At 47.3% G+C, this 21,159-nt stretch overlaps 1 protein-coding gene across 1 annotated transcript; it reads left to right on the top strand.

Moving 5' to 3' along the window:
- The first annotated feature begins 1,078 nt into the window (after positions 1-1,078).
- Positions 1,079-20,589, top strand: EXOC3L4 (exocyst complex component 3 like 4). Its single transcript, XM_061376409.1, is given in 10 exon segments — positions 1,079-1,531; positions 3,246-3,621; positions 6,953-7,604; positions 10,275-10,392; positions 11,438-11,563; positions 12,561-12,661; positions 14,590-14,685; positions 16,620-16,761; positions 18,176-18,396; positions 20,436-20,589. Coding segments are annotated over 9 exon segments (1,953 nt in total). The 5' UTR covers positions 1,079-1,531; positions 3,246-3,278.
- Positions 20,590-21,159: the final 570 nt, after the last annotated feature.

Below are 21,159 nucleotides of genomic sequence, written 5' to 3'. Positions count from 1 at the left end.
AAGGAGAAAGTTCTTTACTGTGAGGGTGGTGAGGCACTGGGTTGCCCAGTGAGGTTGTGAATGCTTCATCCCTGGCGGTGTTCAAGGCCAGGTTGGACAGAGCCTTGGGTGGTATGGTTTAGTGTGAGGGGTCCCTGCCCATGTCAGGGGGGTTGGAACCAGATGGTCTTAAGGTCCTTTCCAACCCTAACTATTTTATGATTCTATGATTCTGTATCTGAGTGGTTGAAGTCTCCCAAGAGGACCAGGGCTGTGAACATGAGGCTGCTCCCTCTCTTTCTCAAGAGTGCCTCATCTGCTCAGTCTTCCTGGTTGGATAGCAGACACCTGCTATAACGTTTCCTGTCCCTGCCCTCCCTTTGCTCCTGGTCCATAAGCTCTTGGTCAGCTCCTCATCCATCCCCAGGCAGAGCTCCATGCACCCCAGCTAGTCATTGACATAGAGGATAGCACCCCCTCCTCCTCTCCCCAGCCTGTCCTTCCTAAAGAGCCTGTATCTCCATTCCAACACTCCAGGCATAGGAACCATCCCACCACTTCTCTGTGATGCCAGTAAGATCATAGCCCTGGAGGCATGCACACTTTTCTTGTTTATTCCCCCTGCCATGTGAATTTGCATAGAGGCATTTAATTTTGGCCCCGATGAAGCTGATTTACTGGCTGGAGTGGCAGGAATTCCTCTGTGCTCTTCTCCTGCTTTACCACCAGTGACTTGGCAACCTGGGACTGCCCAGTGTGTCCAGCCAGGTACCTCGGGCTCCCCAGGGTTAGATCACTCACACCACTCAGTGACAAGCCAAGTGACTGTTCAATGTCATTTAAACCTTCTGAACCCCTCTTTTGCTCCTTTGCTTCAAGTTCCCTCCATGGTGCCCAAAAGCTCTGAGGGGTGGAAGAACCCAGGGTCAGCATCCAGCCCCATGGAAATAAGTGTCCCTGGGGCACAGCGAGGAGCAGGGAGGTGAATATACAAATACATAACATGGGACACAGTGCTCCCGGTCCCTCACTCACACCTGGCAATCATTACTAGGACCAAGCCACCCGTGACCGCCAGAAACAAGACAGAAGGGGGTGAAATTCACCCACTCCCACATGGCAGCTCTGGGGCTGCTTTTGTACTCCCACACCTGGACACCATGGGGTTTCACCCCAGCAGGGCAGGACCAGGTGCCAAAATCCTTTTCCCACCAGTTCAGCAGAGCAGCTCACCCCATTGTCAGGCCTGTGGTCTCACTTGCAAGGTGAATAATTAACTTTGGAACTCGCTCAGCGCTCCTCACACACACACACACACCTCTTCCTCTCTTTTAAATGCCTCGGCAGAATGAAAGTGAAACAGTGCCAGAGTCTCTCCTGGGGAGATAACAGGTGAAGGTGCTGGAGGTCTTGTGTGTTTGGGGACAGGCCTGTTTTTGCCACTTCCGACTGCCATTTTCCAGACGGCAAAGGAGGATGGAGTGCGGCACTATTCCTGGAGGAAGCTCCTTGGGCAGCGCGGGTGCTCAGGATGCTGCTCCAGTTAGTTGAGGTGCTGCGTGAGCTCATGTGGACCTCTGCCCCACAGAGCTGCCTGCCCACCACCACATTTCCCTGAGCTCTCGTGTGGCATGGAGATGCTTTCAGTTTCTGTGGATCCCACCTGCGTTATCCCAGCTCGCTGTGGAGAGGATTGGTGTGATCAGTACCGGGGTGTGTATCCCTTCTCTTTCCTTGCCCATGGGCTCACATCTTATGGCCCTCCTTCCCTGCCTCCCTCCACTCACTTCCCTGGCTCACCCCTTTGATCATTGCTGCTGCTCCACTCTGGCTTCAGAAGCCCCATGTGGGGTTTGAACTAGGGACTCAACCCCTTCCTACTGAAATCTCTGGAAAGAGGGTCCCCTCCTCTCCCTCCCACCCTCTGAATAGGCTGTGATGGGCTGAGCTCATGAGCAAGACAGTGAATGATTGAATATTCCCCTGAGAGGGTGTGACGCACGGTCTGAGCCCCACTGTGTGATCAGCTCAGCAAACCCATGGGAAGATGCAATCCCTGCAGTTTATAGCCTGTGAAATAATCACGCACCAGGGAGAAAACTCAGGCCAAACTCAGATCAAAGAAGCATGAGATCTATTTCCAGAGTCCCAACATGCCTGTTCACTGTATCCATGTTTCAGTCTCTGGCTCCTGTGAGCTGCACAGACCCGAGACAGGCAGTTCCTGGGTGACCTCAAACAATAGCTGTTTCTAATGATTTAAACCTATCACTGGGCTGCCTTGAGCCAGCTGTGGTGACCTTATTAGTGTATATAAATATATAAAGGGGGAGTGTCACGAGGATGGAGCCAGGCTCTTCTCAGTGGCAAACAATGAAAGGACAAGGGGCAATGGGTACAAATTGGACACAAGAGGTTCCACTTAAACCTGAGAAGAAACTTCTTCTCAGTGAGGGTGACAGAACACTGGAACAGGCTGCCCAGGGAGGTTGTGGAATCTCCTTGTTTGGAGACATTCAAAACCCGCCTGGACACGTTCCTGTGTAACCTTATCTAGGTGTTCCTGCTCCGGCAGGGGGATTGGACTAGATGATCTTTTAAGGTCCCTTCCAATCTCTAACATACTGTGATACTGTGATACTGTGAAAATGGCTGATGTGAACCCTTACTGCATCATACAGCCTCCCGCACTGTAACCATGATGTTTTGGAGAGCAGAGATTGTTCTGGTTTTGAAGGGACTAGGGAAGAGCTCAGCCACACACCAGGCACTGCTCAACCACGGGCCACATTCCAGCAGTGTCAGGTCAGGGCTTGAGCAGGGTAGAAACAGCAGCACTGCCCAAAACTGCTGTATCCACAAGAGAAAGTGACAATACCTCAGTGAGACCCTGGGAAGGTTATCATTCCTACATGGCTGGAAATCCACCTAGAAGAATGGAAAGCAAAAACATACCTTGTTACAAAACAAAATGTCACATTTACACAGGTATCAATGTCTCTGGTGTTTATTGATTCCTTGGTGCTGGAGAAGCTGCTGCCACTTGCCTGATTTATGGAGTTAAATAGAGCTTTCCAGAGCTAAAAGCAGGCCAGCACCTGGTGTCTGTGTGTAGAGAGATTGTTTTAGTAGCTACAGCCAGCAAAGTCTTGCTCTGTCCTTATATTAGGCACAGGAAAGGGATGGGCCACATTTTCAGTCCAGGACTGACTTTGGAGACACTGTATTCTGGAGACAGCCTAATTCTGCTGTTTTATGGATTTCAGTGATTTGGAAAAACACCCTTGTTGAAAGACATAATGAATAGAAGCATGGAGTTAAACCCGAGGAGCATGACCTCAGAACCAGCAAACAGTGCAGGGAAGGAAAAGAGGGAGATTGCTTCCGAGCTGAGCAGCTCAAGTCTGAATAGCATGGACAGTGGGTTCTTTGAAAGAGGTATTAAAACAATGTTAAGTATACAGAAATCAAAACAAAGTCTGAACAAAGAGAAAGAAAAGGAAGGTACTGGCACTTGGAAAGGAAAACTACTTTCTTTGCAATTCCCCAAGAGCTATGAGAACAAAACCACGATGTGTAATGGCGTGCAGGAGGTTAGTGAGAAGATAGAAGCAGAGCCCATTCAAGGAAAACCTCTTTCAGGTAAGAAGCAGAACAATCAGTGTAATACATGTAACCTTCAAGTAGCTCACTCTGCAAATCTTGGGCCCAGCAGAGGTGCTAAAGAACAGGGGTAGAGACAGCTGTCACCCCTAGGACAAACTCATTGGGGTGTTACCTGGTTCAGCCTGGGCAGGTCGCCTACCACTGAACATGCTGCTCTGTGGCCTCCACTGCATTAGTTTAAGCATATCAACAGCCTAACTATCAACCTGTAAGCTCATGTACCAGTGGATATATCGCCCACCACACATTATCAGTCACCAATGTGCTGAACACAGTTTTGGGAGCTCCTGGTCTGACAATATCTAGAAGTGCAGTATGGGCTGTTCCTACACTATTGTCTGCATTGTGCTTCTGGGAGATTTCTGCTCTTCAGCTCTCAGACTGATAGTCTGCAGTATGTGCTCTGTGTCTCGCTGCAAGTTCTTGATGGGGAAAAAGGTGGTCTGGATGTGATCTGTTTTGGAACCTCCACCTTGGTTCCTAACCTTAGAGACTGCTTTGCAAAGAGACCTCCACAGATACTTTGCTCTCTTACACTGACTTTCCGCCTATTTTTCTCACACCAGTGGTGCTGCAAGTACTTAGGTGATTTGTTTTCCTACAGCTGGCTACTCCCGTGTGTTTTGTCAGCATTATATAGATAGGTCCTTGTCAAATTATAATAACGACCTTCAACATAGCTCTCACTTTTCCCCAAGTGTGGCAAACTGCAATGACTTTGATCTTGGTTTAAACACCGCTCTCCGCTACCTTCTTAAGGCAGAGGCACTACAGTGCATCCACCAGGAGGTAGACTGAGGTGGGTCAACATGCTTGACCTTTCCTCAGCCTAAATTTCTAGAAAGAAATTCTTGGTCTACTGCATAGGATGTCATGGGGATCGGATTAAATTGTCTCACTGCTGTAATATGCTCAACTGTGCCATAAAGTTATTTACTGCTTTGCACTGGTAGACTGTGAGGTTGGTAAGCTGGACCTGAGCCCACCTCATAAACTTTGAAAGTCTGTTCTCAAAGGGTGATAGATGAGGAGTGACAGGAAATGTTACTGTAAGCTCTTCTCATCTCCTCCAAATAAACAAGCTGAGGAACTGAATGAGTAAGGCCCATACTGTGCACAATAACTCGTGCTTGGCCTAGACTGGAGCAGCTCTATCAGAAACACATCCCATCCTGAGATAAACATGGCAAGCAACGGAGACTCCACCATGTGCACCATTAAGCTGCATAATGGTTAATTGCCTTTCAATTGTCTTCCTTCAACTACCAGCTGTCTGGTCTCCTATTGCTAAATTAAAGATCCATTTAGCACCCAGTATCACCTCCCTGAATAATTATCTTAGATAGTAATTAAATGGTATTTTCTCACTTTGATAAACAGAACAGAATGTATTCTTTTAGTCTCTCACTGCAAGTCCTTGTGCAAACACAGGTTTTATATTAATTTATCTAGAAGAGGCTAAGTTATTTGCCACAGTCTCCCTCCCTTCTGAGCACAGAAGTAACTGTAGCTCCATACAGGCACTCAGATCCTTCTATACTGCATCAATAGTTGGGTTATTTGACATATTTCTGTCTTCATACAGATATTTTCTGCTGCATAGATTTGATGCATATGGTATAAAATCTGTTTGCAGACAAGCCCAAGGGTATCAGTTATGAGCTACAAACCATGTATTTTTTTGAGTGATCTCCATTTTTTCTCTATCATTTTATATATCTGAGTCCCAGAAGCAGTAGCCACACATGCCTAAATCAAACCCTTTCCCTTCTCCTCTTTAATATTTGCTTTATGCCCAGTATCACAGTGGGATCTCCTGTTCAAAGCATTTGTTATGATGCTGGAGATGGTGAGACCTTCCCAGGGAGTCTCAAAATCTAACAGTGTTCTTGCATCTTCTCAACACATGACAAATACTTATATTACTGGCAAATAGGCAGTGGTCACCACTTGGAAAACAAATGTCCCTGTCTAAAGGCAGTGCTTGGCATCTGACTGTAGGTTTATATATAGGCGATGAACAGCCAGGTCACCCAACCCTGAAACACCCCAGAAAGATGAACTTTACATATTTTGGTGTTTCTCATTTCTTCCTGCTGGGACCCTGGGATCACCATCCCGGAGTCTCTCCTCATTCCCTAGCCAAAGGGTTAGTGCAGACTGCAGTAACTGCAGAGCTGAGAAGCTGTGGCTTCTGGTTCTGCAGAAGTCCCTCTTTTTGTCTGAGAGGAGTCTGAGCATTCACAGAATATCTGAGTATCTGGAACAGGTAAGAGGCATCTTTAAGAGGGCATTTGCTATGGTAGGCACAGGCTTGAAATGGGTGGCAGGCCATGGATGGGCTAGTCTCTGGCTTGCTACCTTGATCCCTACATCTCAAGGAGTCCTCATAATGCAGATCAGCAGGGACCACCTCTGCAGTTTGCCGTTAGCACTTTGGTCAGCCCTGAGAAATGCAGGAGCAACTTTAGCTGTGATATTAGTTGTATGTGTGTCTTAGGAAAACTTGATAATGCACAAAATCAAGCCAGAAGGGGAGCCCAGGCTTTGCCCAAGGTTACACCTGAACTGGGAGGGTTCCTGAAAATGTATGAACAGCATGCCGGAGCCAGTATCTCACTCCCCCAGGGCCTTGGTATCACTGAGGGACATGCTGGGGGTAGGGTGGGGGCAGACATGACCATCTAGTGTCTGACCAGGAGCCCAGAAGGCCCAAAGGGGTCTGTCCGATTGTGCTCCCTCCAGCCAGACCCTGGGCACTCTCCCTGACTTCTTGGACAGCACACTAAAGCATCTTCTTAAGCCAGAGATGCCAGAGCTGGGCTGCACCACCGTGGCCAGTCCAGCAGCAGAGCTGTGCTGAGCATGATGGTGTGCTGGGAAACAAGGGGATCTGTGCTAAAGGAAATCCTACTGGTAGGGTATATCCCAGACTGTTCCTGCTGCCAATCCCACTTCATCTCCACACTTAAAGACAGGCAGAGCCAAAGGTGGTTTTATGCAGCTTGAGATGCTAGTGTCCCTCTCTGCAGTCTCAGCCATCACTTGAGGTTTTCCTGCAGGCCTATAATAATTTTATTTGATATTTCCTACCTCTGAAAGCAGCAGTTTAGAGATGTGGCTCAATTCACAGTAATTGCATTTCCACTGCTTTGTCAAACAGGAGCTGGAGATCTGGGGGTTCAGCCTTAGGGGCACTGCTGGGACCTGGAAACTGCAGCCTCCCTGTGAGGCATCTTGTCCTGTTACCAATCTGTTAATCACCTAATGCCTGCTTTGTCCCAACCCCTCCCCCTTCTTTCTGCAGTAATGGAAATCAATGAACTTATTCAGAAAAGGCAACTTTTAGAAGCATTTGCAAGCATCAAGTAGTTGGAATATGAGACTATCACTGAAAGGGATGCTGAGAAATACAAAAATAACCCCCAGGAGTTTGTACGGAAATCCAAGGATGTGGATTTGCTTTATAACTCCTTCACAAATGTGATCCAGGCCATCGCAGTGGGAACACTGGAGCATCCCACTGTAGAGGATACCATGCTGACCTCCCTGGTGACTTTAATTGCCTACGAGGAAGCAGCTCATCCTAACACAGGCAATGCTGGTCATCCTGGGTCAGAATTGCTTGGCATGCCCAGAAAGTGGAAGGAAGTGTGGAAGGAAGCTATCAATGAGAGTGCTAGGAAAAGGGTCCTGAGGGTACCCATGGCATTGAAGGAAGAAGACAGTTCGTGGCTTAATCGTCACTTGGGTTTCCTCCAGAAACACCTGAGTGAAGACTTACTAAAAATCAAGCTATCAGTACAAAAGTGCTATCCGGAGGAGTACCAGGTGTGTGACATGTATGTGGAGGCTTTTCACAAGGCCATTGCCTCACATTTGCAAGATCTCTCCCAGAGACCCCTGGAGTTCAATGAGCTCTACACCTTGTTCAACTGAGTGGCGAACACTTACTGCAGGTAAGCTGCTGCACTTGCCACACCACTATGTTCCTAAGTGCCACATCTACATGTCTTTTAAATACCTCCAGGGATGGTGACTCCACCACTTCCCTAGGCAGCCTGTTCTAATGCTTGATAATCATTTTTGTGAAGAACTTTTTCCTCATATCCAATCTAAGCCTCCCCTGGCGCAGCTTGGAGCCATTTCCAGGAAGCTCCTCCTTGCAGCTCTGATAAACCTACTCCCTTTCTGCAAATATTTTGAAGGTCCAGCAGCTGCTTGGTGACTTTTCCAGGCACAGGGAGGGACCTGTGGGGGAGCCCTGCCTTCTTCCTGTTTAATTAAAACTCTGATGTGTTTGGAAAGAGGCCATGTTACCCCCATGCTCACAGGTCAGTCATCTTGAGGAGATGCCAAGACATCACCATGTGGAACTGGCCACACTAAAACAAAGGCTCTGGCTCAGACACGTCTGCTGGTTGAATAGGAGGACCATAGGTTTTAGGACCTTTAAAAGCTCCCTGCAATCCAGGGGTGACTAAAGTATTCTAGGAGCTGTATGGACATATCAAATACTATCCTCAGGGCACTCTGGGTGTTGGAGTAAAGGCAGAATTCTTTGCAACAGTAGTAAAAACTGTGGTGCTGGATATTGCCTCCTTTTTGCAGCCAAAGGAGACATCTAAGGCACCTGTAGTAAGACCAGGCACTGAGTGTCAGTGTCCTCAGTTATTCACTCGCTTTGACTACCACCCATCACACCAGCCTCAAAGGCCTACCAGGCTAAAACCCAACAGATATACACAGTGGGGTGGGAAGGAAAAGAGAGGCAATGTCCACAGGTGATGGGTCTGGTTATAAACATGTGAAAACAGCTATGTCAAAGCAAAATTATGTCAGTCCTGGTAGCTGGTCTGCAGGCTTGAACCAGCTGGTCAGTGGTGGGACAGCACAAACCAACTGGCACCCCTTAAACAAACAAAAGAGGGAGGGAAGGCACAAGTAGCAATATTGAGTCAAACAGTGGGCAAAAATAGACAGGGAGGAGGGTGGTGGAACAGAGCAAGCAGTAGCAGCACTTGCTCAGATCACTCCTAGCCTGGGGTAGCTTTTGGGTCAGGAGCATTTGTGCTGCAGATGGTCTTTGTTTTGAGCAGCCCTCAACAGATTTCTTCTGTAAACTTGTCTGTTGCTCCTAAAACCCCATGTATGGTGTGGTGACTGTGATGACACATGTGTGACTCCCTCAGCATCGTAGCACTGGCTGACAAGTGTTATGGCAGGGCTGCTGTGGGAATGACACTCCATCCCATTGCCCTTCTCCCTCACGTGTCGCCTGCCAGTCTCCTCTGGAGGGAAATTTGTGCATATCCTCAGCTCCAGGAACTGTACTGCACCCCAGTATTGCAGGAAAGGGGGAAGAAACAAGCTTCAGCAGCCAGGTTCTGCACCAAAGAGAAGTACCCCTGTTGTACTTCTCTACCTTGCTGTGAAAGATCTTATTGAGAGCCTGCTCTGTTTAGGGCACTGCTTGCAATTACCTTGCTGTGTTGGGCTGTTTCCAACTGATTTTCCCATTCTATAAGAACTTCATCCCCTCTTGGGACCCATCCCAAAAAATAAATTGTCTGACCCAAACTCATTATTGATGCTACAATTCAAACAAATAGAAAAAAAGAAAGCAGGGAATAAGTTCCTTCAGCATATGTTGGAACCAGTCCTTTCAGTCATGGGGGAGAGTTTGTATTTAAATCCATTGGTGTCCTTTTTTTTGTAGGACACTGCAGCTGTGTTCCCTGTTAACCAGGTTACTGCTTGCAATTCAGGTCCCACATTCAGCAAGTGCACGAATATTTTCTTCTTTCTCCTCTCCACCTTTATGACCCTGAAAGACACAATGCTTCCACGGTCCATGGCAGATTGCAAGGGTAGCACATTCAATTGTACGGGCTAATAACGGGTTTCTCACCCTAGAAGGAGAAGCGCAAGCACTCCCTCCCTTTCCCTGCCTCCCTGCTAATCAGCTGGCCTGATTACATGGGCAATGCAGAGGAAAATGAGTGGTAAAGTCATGTGTCAGCTGAGCGACTTAGGAGTCAGGCTCTGTAGCTGCACATCCACCGACTGCTTCCATCTGTGGAGAAGCCATGATGCTGCCCTGGTCCATGTTCCAGGCATGGGAGTGCCTACCAGAGGCTGCCCTGCGCACAGCAGGACCTGCTTTGTCACCTTCCATTGCTAGGGATAATGCACAGGGGAAAATAGCAGCCTGACAGAAGCAGTGATGTGACACTGGAGGGGAGCCAGGAAGATCAGCTAATTCCAAAGCAGCACACTGCTACAGGAATTACTCTGAAAGACATTTTGCAGGCTCAGAGGCAAATGAATCAGCTCCAGGTTGTTTATTTTAAAAAGTAAATTCGCATGGTACTTTTCATGTCCAAACAACTCAGAAGTCTCATGATTTCTAAGGTGGGCTGGAACCTTAAATCATTTTGGTTTTGAATAATTAGGATTTTGAATAGGGAGAACAGATTTTCTTGTTAAAGCTTGAAAACAAGCACCGCAATTTTAGCTTGAAGTATATTTCTCAGAGCTTAATAATTATGTAGCTCATGCCACATGAATATTCCATCGGTTTACGCACATTCTGAGGCCACATCATTTGTTCTTTTGAATCTTTCCAGTGAACTCTTTCTGGGTAACCCCGATCTCAAACCAGAAATGAAGACAGAAAACCTGTCCCTGCTGTTAACGCCAGCTGTTTGGGATAAACTGAAAAACGACTACATCACTTCTGCAGAGGTGAGAGCATTGACCTTGTCCCCACATGCCCCCAGGGAACGTGTGGGAGCCCCAGCCTCTCAGTAAAGGTCCCAGATGGCTACATCGTGGTTTCTAGCTCCACCAGGTGCCGGGTCCTGCCAAGATTGTGCAGAATGGGCTTTAATAAAAAGCACAATATCCTGAACACCAACGCAGGGAGCAAAGCAGGCCATGAGCCTGAACCTGGATAATCACAGATCCAAAGGGACTGTACCAGACCCATACAGAGGTTTACCGAAAGGTCATAGCTGGGCTTCAGCAGATTGAACGCGCTTCAAAGCTAGATGTAAAAGCATTTGAGCTGCTACCTTCACAGCACATGATCTCCTCCAGCACATCTGAGGTTTGCTATATGCAGACAACTCCAGACATGGCGCTGGCAGAGGTTCTCCCCATGGTTCACTCCCCCTAGGAAGCCCCTTCTTCAGTTGCCTTTCTGCCATCCTTGGCTGGGACCCTGTGTAAGACTGTGCTTTCCTGGCTCTTTGCTGGGCTCAGACATCTTCTTGCTAACCATTTCTGAAGCAGGGCACTGCTCAAGGTGAGCTCAAGGTACCCAGCTTATTCAACAATTAGTATTGCTCTATTGTGCTGGTGAAGGATGGTTTTGTTTTTTTGGCAACAAGACTGATTTATCAGCCAGGACTGAACCATGCTGCCACTTACTCGAGTGGCTGTGCTGCCAGAAAGGACCAGTTTGATCTTTAATCCTGACCTTGTGTTGTACACTTGCTGGAGAACTTTGCAATCAAGCAGTCAAGCAGCTGACAAAACATTCCCCTGCCAGGAGATCTGTTCTTCCTTAAGTTGTACCTTGCCCCCACAAACCACAGCTCCTGATTTTTCCTGAGATCTTGTGTAGCCTGACAGGGTCTGGAGCAAGACCTTTGACTTTGCTTACCTTTCTGCACCACACACATGAGCCTTATATATATGCCAAGAGAGCAAAATGCACTGAAGCAGTTTTCTCATGTTTGCTTCATTATCCTGAGCTGGATGTTTCCTTCCTATGTTAAACATTTAGGGAAAAATCAAAAGCTGTTTTGGAAACATCCTGAGACTGGAGGTCATGGAGAAGTGGGAGAAGGAAGTTCACCCAGAAGTGAAGGAAAATCTCTACCAGTCTTCACTCTCCTTAGACATTCAAACGGTATTTAATGAACTGGGGCAAAGTGCGGGGGGCTCTGTGGCTCCAGAGAAACGGGATCATTACCTTCTGGGGTGGAGGTACCGCCTCCTGCGATAATTTATGTTAGTCACGCACTAGCAGAATACATTAGAGCAGAAAATGCTGTTTATTACAACTTTTAGCTCTCCCGCTTGCCTTCTAGCTGCAAATTAAACCTGCTGTCAATTGTGTCAGCAACATAATAGGCAACTGATTTTAAAGCCCTTAAATCTCTTTGATTAGAAAGAAGAAGGAGAAAGCAAAAAAGAGGTGGAAAGAAAAGGTTTGTTAGAAAAACCCTTTGGCTGAAAGCATCTTTGTCCCGGGGCTGTGGCAGCCACAGAAAGGCCGTAGGCAGTGACAGCCACTCCAATTTAAACAGTACGAAAACAAAAGCTCCTACTAGCTTTAGAGACTACAGGGTAATAAATCCAGGAGGGGTTTTGATTCATTCTCCTCACTCAAAAGGTTGAGTCATTTCAATTAAATGAGAGAGAGAGAAAGAAAGAAAGAAAGAAAATCAAAGAGTTTTGCCTGCTGCAGTGACTCTTTTTCCATAGAGGAATATTACACATTGTGTGATCACGGGGAAGGCATGTCTGAATTGAATTAGCAGATGGGTAGGATGCCTCAGGAAGTGCTAGATCAGTCTGCCTCACTCTAGAGAGGCAGCAGGGTTGTGGGAATGGGAGTTAGGGAAGAACCCCAGTGCAAGCAAGGTTTCTGAGTGATGCCTGACCCTAGGCATCAATGATCAATGATTATGCCACAGATCAGTTTGTGCCTCTTGGCCCATCCTGGATTATTATATTTAGAACTGCCAGAGAATAATGAAAAAATGCCTGGCAACAAGTGGGCCATTTGCCCCTTTGCTAGGCAAGTCACTTTTATTAACAAAGGCTGTGTGATGCCCTTGTGAAGGATGTTTTGCCCTTGTTTATCCCATTCACTAGGGGGTTTTCTTTGTGACCTTCTCTAGATCATCGGGGAGCACATGAAGGTATCTAGAGCAATCAGCAGAAGCCTGGAAACAAAAATGCTTGATCTGTGTCTGGCAGAGCTGCACAAATTCATACCAAGGTCATCACTGCTGCGGGCAGCACATTCCTTTCAAATGAGTCCCACATTGGTAAAAAAGCAGGGAAAAGGTCTGTGCACTGAGCCAGACGCTGGCACCAAGCAGGCATGGGCCTGCTCCTGAGAGAATTAGAGATGACAATGAGCCAAACAATAAGCGAGCTGCAGAACTCAGCAGGAGTCATAAACAGACCCAGATAGGATTCTCGGGAGTCCCAAATCTGAGGTCAGAGCTCCAGGAAGTACCTGCTAGCTGCTCTGGGATCTTGCTGGTGTTGGATGCTGGTCTCTTGCAGCTGCAGCCATGAGCAAGTAGCAGTTACGAATCATCAGATCCAGACCCTGCTTGCCCAAAATGTTACCTGGGTTGCCTGGGGAGAGTCCTGTTGAGAGGGTTTTTCTCTTGCAGATGGGACCCTTCGTGTTACACCCAGGCAAAACTTAACTCTGAGTCTTTTAAAAATTCACCCATTGGCCAAAGGACCCAGGATCCCACATCTCTGCTGAAATGTTCCGCTTGGTAGTCCCCAGGTTATGGCCTCAGATCTTACCCCTTGCAATGTGCTTTGGGGATGCTCTAGGGAAGAGTTTTGGCTCACAGAGGGTCCAGCACCTCTGGTGGGGCTGAGTTTTGGGGGGGTTGCAGCTACTCTCTGTAGCAGTCATCTGTAGATGAGAAAGGCTGTTCAGGATGAACCAGCTCCAAGCGAGACTGAAATGACTTTGCCATTAACCTTTAAAGTTTCTCACCTGCTGCAGGCACTAACCCAGGGAGTTTGTTAATAGACATTTTGCAGGCGTGAGGACAGCGAGCCAGAGAGCTGCTTGTTAAGAGCATGAACTCAGGGCATGCCAGGAGTCCAAAGTGCACTAAAGGCAGTGCTTTCCCTGTTTATATCTATATCCCTACCTATATACCCCTTTCATATATAGTAGTAGCCTGGTGATCTATATTTGTCTCCCATGCCCTGAGCAAGCAGAAAAGTTCAAACCAGCTATTTGGCTTTGAAGTCTGTCTGGGTTTTAGAGGAGAAACATAGTACTGATATTCCATCAATTACTTCTTCTTCTCCCACAGCTCTCACACCCCCATTTATTTGCTTTTTTCCTCTCCTGCCCTCTGCTTCTTTTTTCCTTTTTCTTTGTTATCTTTCAAAATATTTTTCCTTTTCTTCCTTTCTTTTTTCCTTTTTATAAAAAACCCAGCAAGTTGGCATAAAATGCAAGCTGCAACATAAAGGGGTCCCATATGAAAGGACCACTGAAACAAGGTTTTTCTTAAACCAACCCAAGATGCTTGGGCTGAGGCTAGCCCAAGCAGGTGCCTTTACCATGACAAAGAATGGGACCACCAGGCAAAGCCTGCCTGAGCACAGAGCCTCCTGCCAGCCATGTGGACCTGGCTGTAAAATAGCTGTCAAAACTGTGACTGCTGTGCTACACAGAAACAGGCACCTAACACAGCAGCTGAGGTTACAGGGGAAAGGTAGGTGTGCCTCCCCATTCCTATTCCGTTTCTGTGGAAAATCAGCCCTGAGGTAAGACCTTTCCATGTGTGCTTAAGAGGGCACAAATTATATTGCTTCAAAAGCCAGAGCAATGAAGAACCAGACTGATGAGCCTGAGTACCATAGCTGCAATTAATCCCTCAGTGTGAGGAAAAGGCAGAGATTTCTTGTGCTGAGATCCCTGGCAACTCTCCAAAAGTGCTGCGTACCTGCTCAGGCAAGCACACCCTAAACCCATAATTATCCGCCATCTATTCCCCTCCAGTGCACACGCATGTTACGACAGCTGGAAAAAACATGTCCTTATACAGAGGGGACACGTTGGGGCAGCCACCAGTGTCTCCTGACACCACTGTGTACACATAAGATGAGCAATCCGTGGCTCCCCCACTGTTAGTGTTACCTGTGTGCCTTCTCCCACAGGTTCGAGGAGGAGTTTGTGGTGTGGAGCACTGCCCAAGACAGCCCCATCTTTGCACCCTATTTTGTCGCCTACATCAACAACTTCCATGACCTGCTGTAAGTCTGCTCCCCTCAAACTGAGCTGCTGCTGTGCTGGGGTCTGGGAGGGTGGCAGCATCCAGGAAGGAAAGACCAAGATCTCCTTGGGGTGCCCCAGTGGGTTCTCAGCCTACAGCCCTTCCTCACATCATGAAGGGATGCTCCCCAAGAGATGCAGATTAAAGTCACAAGGGTGAAAAGTCAGAAGCAGGGATGGATGTGATGCATGCATGAAAGCTTTAAGCTAATTTTCAGTCCACCCTTTTCAGCCCCAGAGGTGGGTTTATTTCATTTTTGGTTCTGTAGGATAGCACCACAAAAACAGTACAAAGGCTGCTTTTGGCACTGGGCTGGAGGAAAATCTGTGAAAGCACCCAACTTGCAAATAAACCCCTGCCATCACTGCTGGCAGCAGGAACTTCTAGAGCTTTGCATTTGTTATGAATTAGTTATTTGAAGCCGTGCATTGAAAAGGTCTGTGGTAAGCAGGTATGCCCACCAGCTCTGACTATCAAATACTCCCCTGAGGGGGATGTTCTGCAGCCATGCAAGGACACAGCCCAAGGAGGCTCAGGAGCTTTCCAGCATCTGGGGTCATCCCCGCTGTGCGGATGTGGTGCTTCATCAGAGACCGATTCAGCCAAGTGGCACGGGGCTAATGCCTGGCGTCTGGCCACCTTGGCACGTTATCTCCAGCCCATGCCGCTGTGCTGCTGCCTGGCACGGCCTGCCCGCCGCAGGGGTGCTGTCTGCCAAATGGCATTCAGGTCATGCAGAGGATTTCGTGTTGCGATGCTCACAGCGGCCGACGGCTCCAGCCGCAGTGAGCACTACCGGCTGCAAGTCTCTAGATGGCAGGGTCTCCCCAGCAATGCTAACCTCGCCGACTAGCTGGCTGTCTCCTCCTGCCCTCGCGGAAAATCGCTCTCCCTTCCCTGCTGGGGACTGTAAGGTGGTGAAGGCAGAAGCCAGCCTCAGGCAGGGAGCTGGAAAGTGTGTGGTTTATTCCCGAGACGAGTTAAATATCTGTCAGCCTAGGGTGATGAGTTGTAAGGCAGAGGTAGGTGACCCAATAGCATAGTTTTGCGGATGCTAGACCCAGACTTGAGGTGCTCAGCAGGAGTTATGTACCTGAGCCCCAACCTGGGGTAAGAGGGATGCTGTGAGGTGTTTCGTAGTCCTGCCTGAGCAGCTTCGGACATACAAAATAGCTACTGGGCAGTGGCAGGAACCCATCACACTCTGGTCACAGCAGTGAATGTATCACATCCTGGGAAGCTCAGGCACCACTAGCATTTTGGTGATGCTGCCTTGGTTCCTCCTAGAGCATGTTACAATGAGGAAAGGATCGAAAGTGAAAAGAAAGCCAGGAACTTGCAATGTACCCCAAAGCGGGGATTTCATTAATCTCTCTGAAGCTGTTTTCTTCCTCAATAGCGTGAAAATGTGCACTGTCCCTAAGAAATTCCACGGGTTTCCACCTTGGTCGTTCACCATCCCCACTGCTGCCAATAGATATTGTGTGGAGTGAGTCAGCCAGGCTCTGGGGGACACAGGGTCAGCAGCTTTCCCTTCTTTGGCTTTATTATTTACTTCTCCCTTACCCCATAATGCCCCAGTGCTCTCTCAGGTACCTGGAGATCATTCAGAGGAAATGTTGCTCAAGTGAAAATGTAACCAGCCTACGCAACTGCTCCGCATGGTTGAACCATCCATCTGATGAGGAAATAGGTGGTTTTTAAAGCACAGTTATTCAGTTGTGGTTGATTTTCAGTGTATAGAATTGTGTAAAAGAGTCATTACTCTGACCCAGTAGGTGTTTCCAAGCGGAAGTACTAGCTACACAAATTTACTTAAACTAGCACCCAAGATGCCAATTTGGATAAAGTGGCAATGTAATAGTTTACCATTTAACATTAACACATTGGTGGTGTGTGCGTCTCTCTCTCTAGGTCAGGGTTAGAAGCGATGTTTAAAGTCACCACTGAGGAACTGCAGAAGATTGTGGCAGCTCTGACAAGGAACTTCACAAGTATTTTTTTAAACAAATTAAGAAAAAAACCACAGGTAAGAGCATCTTGGGCACACTGGTTTGTAACTATAACAGGTATGTGCAGAACCAGTGCAGCGCTGAGGACTACCTCCCTTCCTTTGTTTCACCAAGTAGACCTCGTTTTTCAGTGCATGGCATTATGGTCCCTCCAAAATGCATTGTGTAGAAATCCTTAACCCAAAGCATCCTGTGAGCTTTTCGCTATGAGCAATGATACATTTGTCAAGTTGTTTACTTTAGCACAATGGCAACAACAACAACAAAAAAAGACTATTTAATGGCTTCCAGCATCTCAGGCAAAGCAGCAGGGGGAAACTTTACCCATCGGAAGCACTGGGAAGTCAGCTGGACACTACCAATAGGACATTTTTCCATCTATCAAAACATTTGGATTTTTCAGGACTTTGATTTACACTTATTTGTAGATCTGCCATCATGGTCTATTACAGAATCATAGAATCATTAGATTGGAAAAGACCTTTAAGATCATGGAGTTATCAGTCTCTTCAGACAGGACAGAATTCTGTGATTTTTCCAGGCTGTTTCCATGGTGAAGAAGGACTGACTCTTTCAGTGTGAGGATGCTAAAGCTCTGATATCAGTTGATAAAGCTTAACTTGTGTTAAGAGGCCTAAAAGGCAACTTGCTGCTATGCAGTTTGTGCTTCCTGGGTGATGTAGACAGCACTTTCTGCTCTCAGCCATATGGGGTCCACTAGCCTTAGCTGGTCTTTGGTCCCACCTCTTTTGACCTACCCTAACTCCTGTTCCAAATCACCACGCATAAGAGGTCATTGCATAAAGCAAGACAGTACTGCAACTGCTCCTGTCTAAGCCAAACCTGCCTGGCCAATGGGACTTTCCAGTAACTGTAGAGAGTCTTGGAGCCTAAGGGACAGGCAAAGAAGGAGTCAAGCCAAGGCAATGCGAAAGAGAGACAAAATACCATGAGAACCGAAAGCAGAGAAAGTGTTTCTAAACAGCTCTCCAGCAGGAGGGAACACACCAGGAGGGCACAAGTTGGGAAAATCATTGGGAAGGAGATTGCCAGGAATATAAAGACAGAATCCTTAGAGCTAAGAGAAGTACACAGGGAATGTGGTGGAGAAGGTTTATTTTAGCCTTAGGATCCCTTAGGGATATTTCCAGTCTCTTCCTGGTGTCCCCAGAAGCCTTTCACAGATATTGGTGTGTTTTTATGTCGAGGCATATTAGCTCTAGGGATTCAGCAAGGGAAGTAACCCACTGGGGAATTTTGGTCAGAGCTCCTTGTACCCAAGACAGATGGGAAACAGTGCCATTGCTCCCACATCAACACAGGTGAAATCTCTGGCATTCACTGCTGTGCCAGACCACAGCCACAGCGCCCAGCCCAGGGCCTGGGTCACTGGGATGTTCATGAGCATCAGGGAGGCCCCAGCAGAGGTTCCGGGGATGCCTTGCCATTGCCACCCAGAGCTGCCTCATCCAGCACCCTGCTGTCCCCCAGCAGCACCCTGCCACCCAAGGTCAGTACTGCTCCCCCCAGTGGTCCCCTGTGCCTCTTTGTTTGCAGGGCTCTGACGCTGACTGGCTCGTTCCCGCCATGAACCACATTGCCAGTATCACTGGGGAGAAGAAAAAAGACAAAATCAAGGAGTACGTCAAGGAGCTGTGTCAGGATTATCCAGATATCAGGTACATGAAACAGCAGATGCCAAACCAGCTGGGCTTCATCCCAAAAAGTGCCAGCTTGCCCCATGCCTTCTCCAAGCTCTTCAGCTTCTCTGCTGGTAGCTACACACCAGAGGTCAAGGTGCCAGCAATAGAGGGAATCCCACCTTACTTCTCTTTATTTATAGCTGTATCATTTTTCTCTTTTCCCCATCTGCTGGATCTTACATTGCACACAAATTACCTCAAAAGCATTTATAGAACAGAACAGGATAGAATGTTTCCATTTGGAAGGCCTACAAGGATCATCTAGTCCAACTGCCTGACCACTTCAGAGCTGTACAAAAGTTAACGCATGGCGTTAAGGGCATTGTCCAAATGCCTCTTAATTACTGACAGGCTTGGGGAATTGATCACCACTCTAGGAAGCCTGTTCTAGTGTGTGACCAACCTCTGGGTAAAGAAATTATGCCTAATGTCAGGTCTAAAGCTCTACTTAACACATCTTTGAACCATTCCCATGCCTCCTATTGCAGAATACTTTTCTATTCCTCCAGATGAATCTTGTTTCATTGTAAAGCTTGAGGCTGCTTTTCAGTGCAACACCAGTATCAGCCCAGCTTGACAACTTGCAGGCTCCAGCTTTGGAGCAAATAGTTTGTCTCCTGTTCCCAAGCTCAGACTTCAAAGTGCAGCAGACATTGACACAGTTCAGCTGTAGTTCCTGAAAGGGCTTCAACACAACCACTAAGTTTTGGATTAAGTTACAAATTCTTTCTTCTGTACTTTCCATTTGCTGTTCCAAAGCAGCATCTGCAAAATTTAAGGCTCCTGAAAAAGTAAATAGAGTGACTAGCTCAGTGCATAGCTAAGCAGCTGCATATCAGAAGTTACCTTGTCTTCTGCAGCTTCCTGCCACCCATTGACAAGGAACATCAGTGGTACAGCTTGCAAAATATTCCATTTCATCAGGGTCATTTCAGAAGACCAAAGGTTTTTGCACTGTGTTGGTTACTAAGCTCGTGCTGGATAACATTTATACAGTCAAAATACCATAGATTTAACAGCTTGCCCACAACACTGAAGTGGACCCTCGAATATTGAGGAAAAAAAAACCCATTAAATATATATATTTTTTCCCCAGAACTGAGGCTCAACATTTTTCATAGGCATATTTAACTTGAGCGAGTCAAATATGCATCAGGCTTATCTGCGTGGGGAAATTCAAGACATGGACTTGAAAGGAATAATTTTTCCTGAGTAATTTTCTACATAAACACACCTATCCAGCAACAACAACAAAAAAGCCTGAACCCCAGTGGCCAGACTAAGCTGACAAAGGAGGCAGTGCCTCTTTTGGGAAGGATGGGGGAAGGAAATGATGGCTAGTCAGGCTTAGCTATTTCAAAACAATTTTCCAGGCAGAAAAGCTATTTACAAGGCTGTGATTGTGGTACTTTTTCATCATTAGCCTTCTACCCAAGCCAGGTTTTAGGGTTCATCCTCTTTGTTGATCTATTTCCTTTATTGAGTAATATTATTTTTATTTCCATTATTGAGTAATATTATTTTAACCATTAAGTCTGTAAAACGGGGAGGAACCTGCTGGACCTGCATTGCTTCCTGTTCAGGTCTCTGGTAATTCTTCCCCTGATATCCTGGAGATGTTGCTGAATTTGTATATACTGAGATTACTGGAACAGGATATGTTTCCAAATTGGCTTTCCTAGCTCTAATTAGCGTCTATCAGCTTCCTAAACGTTAGCACTTCCATTACTCAGCTCAAAATAATCATCAAATAAAAGGTCTGCAGCCTCTCAGAAAAACTTGCAAATGACATCATATGTGTGTGGAGCAGAGCAGGAATTCCCCAAAGCACCAGCAGCAGGAGTGGTGGTGTCCCAGCAGCACCTGGTGGTAGGAGCTGATGTTCGCTGGCTCAGCACCTCCGGATGGTGCGAACCCCCATCCAGTGCGGTGAGGGGATGCTCCCAGGCACTTTGTGCTGCCTCCAGCTGGTTTGGCTCGACAGGACTGAGTGAAGTCTCGTTTGGTTTCTGCAGGAAGGAGCATGTCCTGGCGCTCCTCGCACTACGGGGCCTGGGGCACACCAGGAGAGCAGCGATTTTTCGGCAAGGCTACCATGGGCCGGAGAGCCCTGATGGTGGGGAGGGCAGCACACTCTTCACTGAAATTGATGTCCCAGTGATCAATTGAAATTGATGTCCCAGCTGCTTCTAAAACAACCATGACAAGAGGTCAGCATCTTCCCTCCTCCTATGCTGTCTCTACGGCATGATCCAAACCCTGCTCCCTGCCTCACTCCTCTGCAAACACAACTTTCTGATTGTTGTAGCAAAAGGAGAAGTTTTCTGAATTTGCTACCCCGAGTTCAGAAACCAAAGGCAACAGATGCACCAAGTCACTGACCTCCTGCAAGAGCTCCTGGGGAGCAACTCCAGCCCAAGCATTGCCTTCACCCTGTGTTCAATACAGATTTTATTGCTAGGAGAATGCTCTGTTGTTTGGTTCAAGATTGAATCTCTTTTCAGAGAACTGGTGAAAACCAAAAGGAATTCACTCAGAGCTATATTAAGGCTTGCACTGTGCATTGTACAATTATACCGCAGCAGAACAAGAACCTCCTTCATAATTAGTGTCCCTGAACAACCGAAGGGCAGAGCTTGGGCAGGGATGTGGTAGCACCCAAGTCCTATTTCCTCCTCTGTGAACCAGCTGGCTGAGCTGGCATAACACAAGGTCAGTGACGCTGTGACATGATGCCAC

The sequence above is a fragment of the Neopsephotus bourkii genome, unplaced genomic scaffold (assembly GCF_033783945.1).
Source record: "Neopsephotus bourkii isolate Nb327-2 ecotype Australia unplaced genomic scaffold, CSIRO-AGI_Nbou_v1 NB_1707, whole genome shotgun sequence".
NCBI lineage: Eukaryota > Metazoa > Chordata > Aves > Psittaciformes > Psittacidae > Neopsephotus > Neopsephotus bourkii.
Note: the sequence above shows the minus strand (reverse complement) of the source record. Positions and strands in the feature narration are given on the sequence as shown.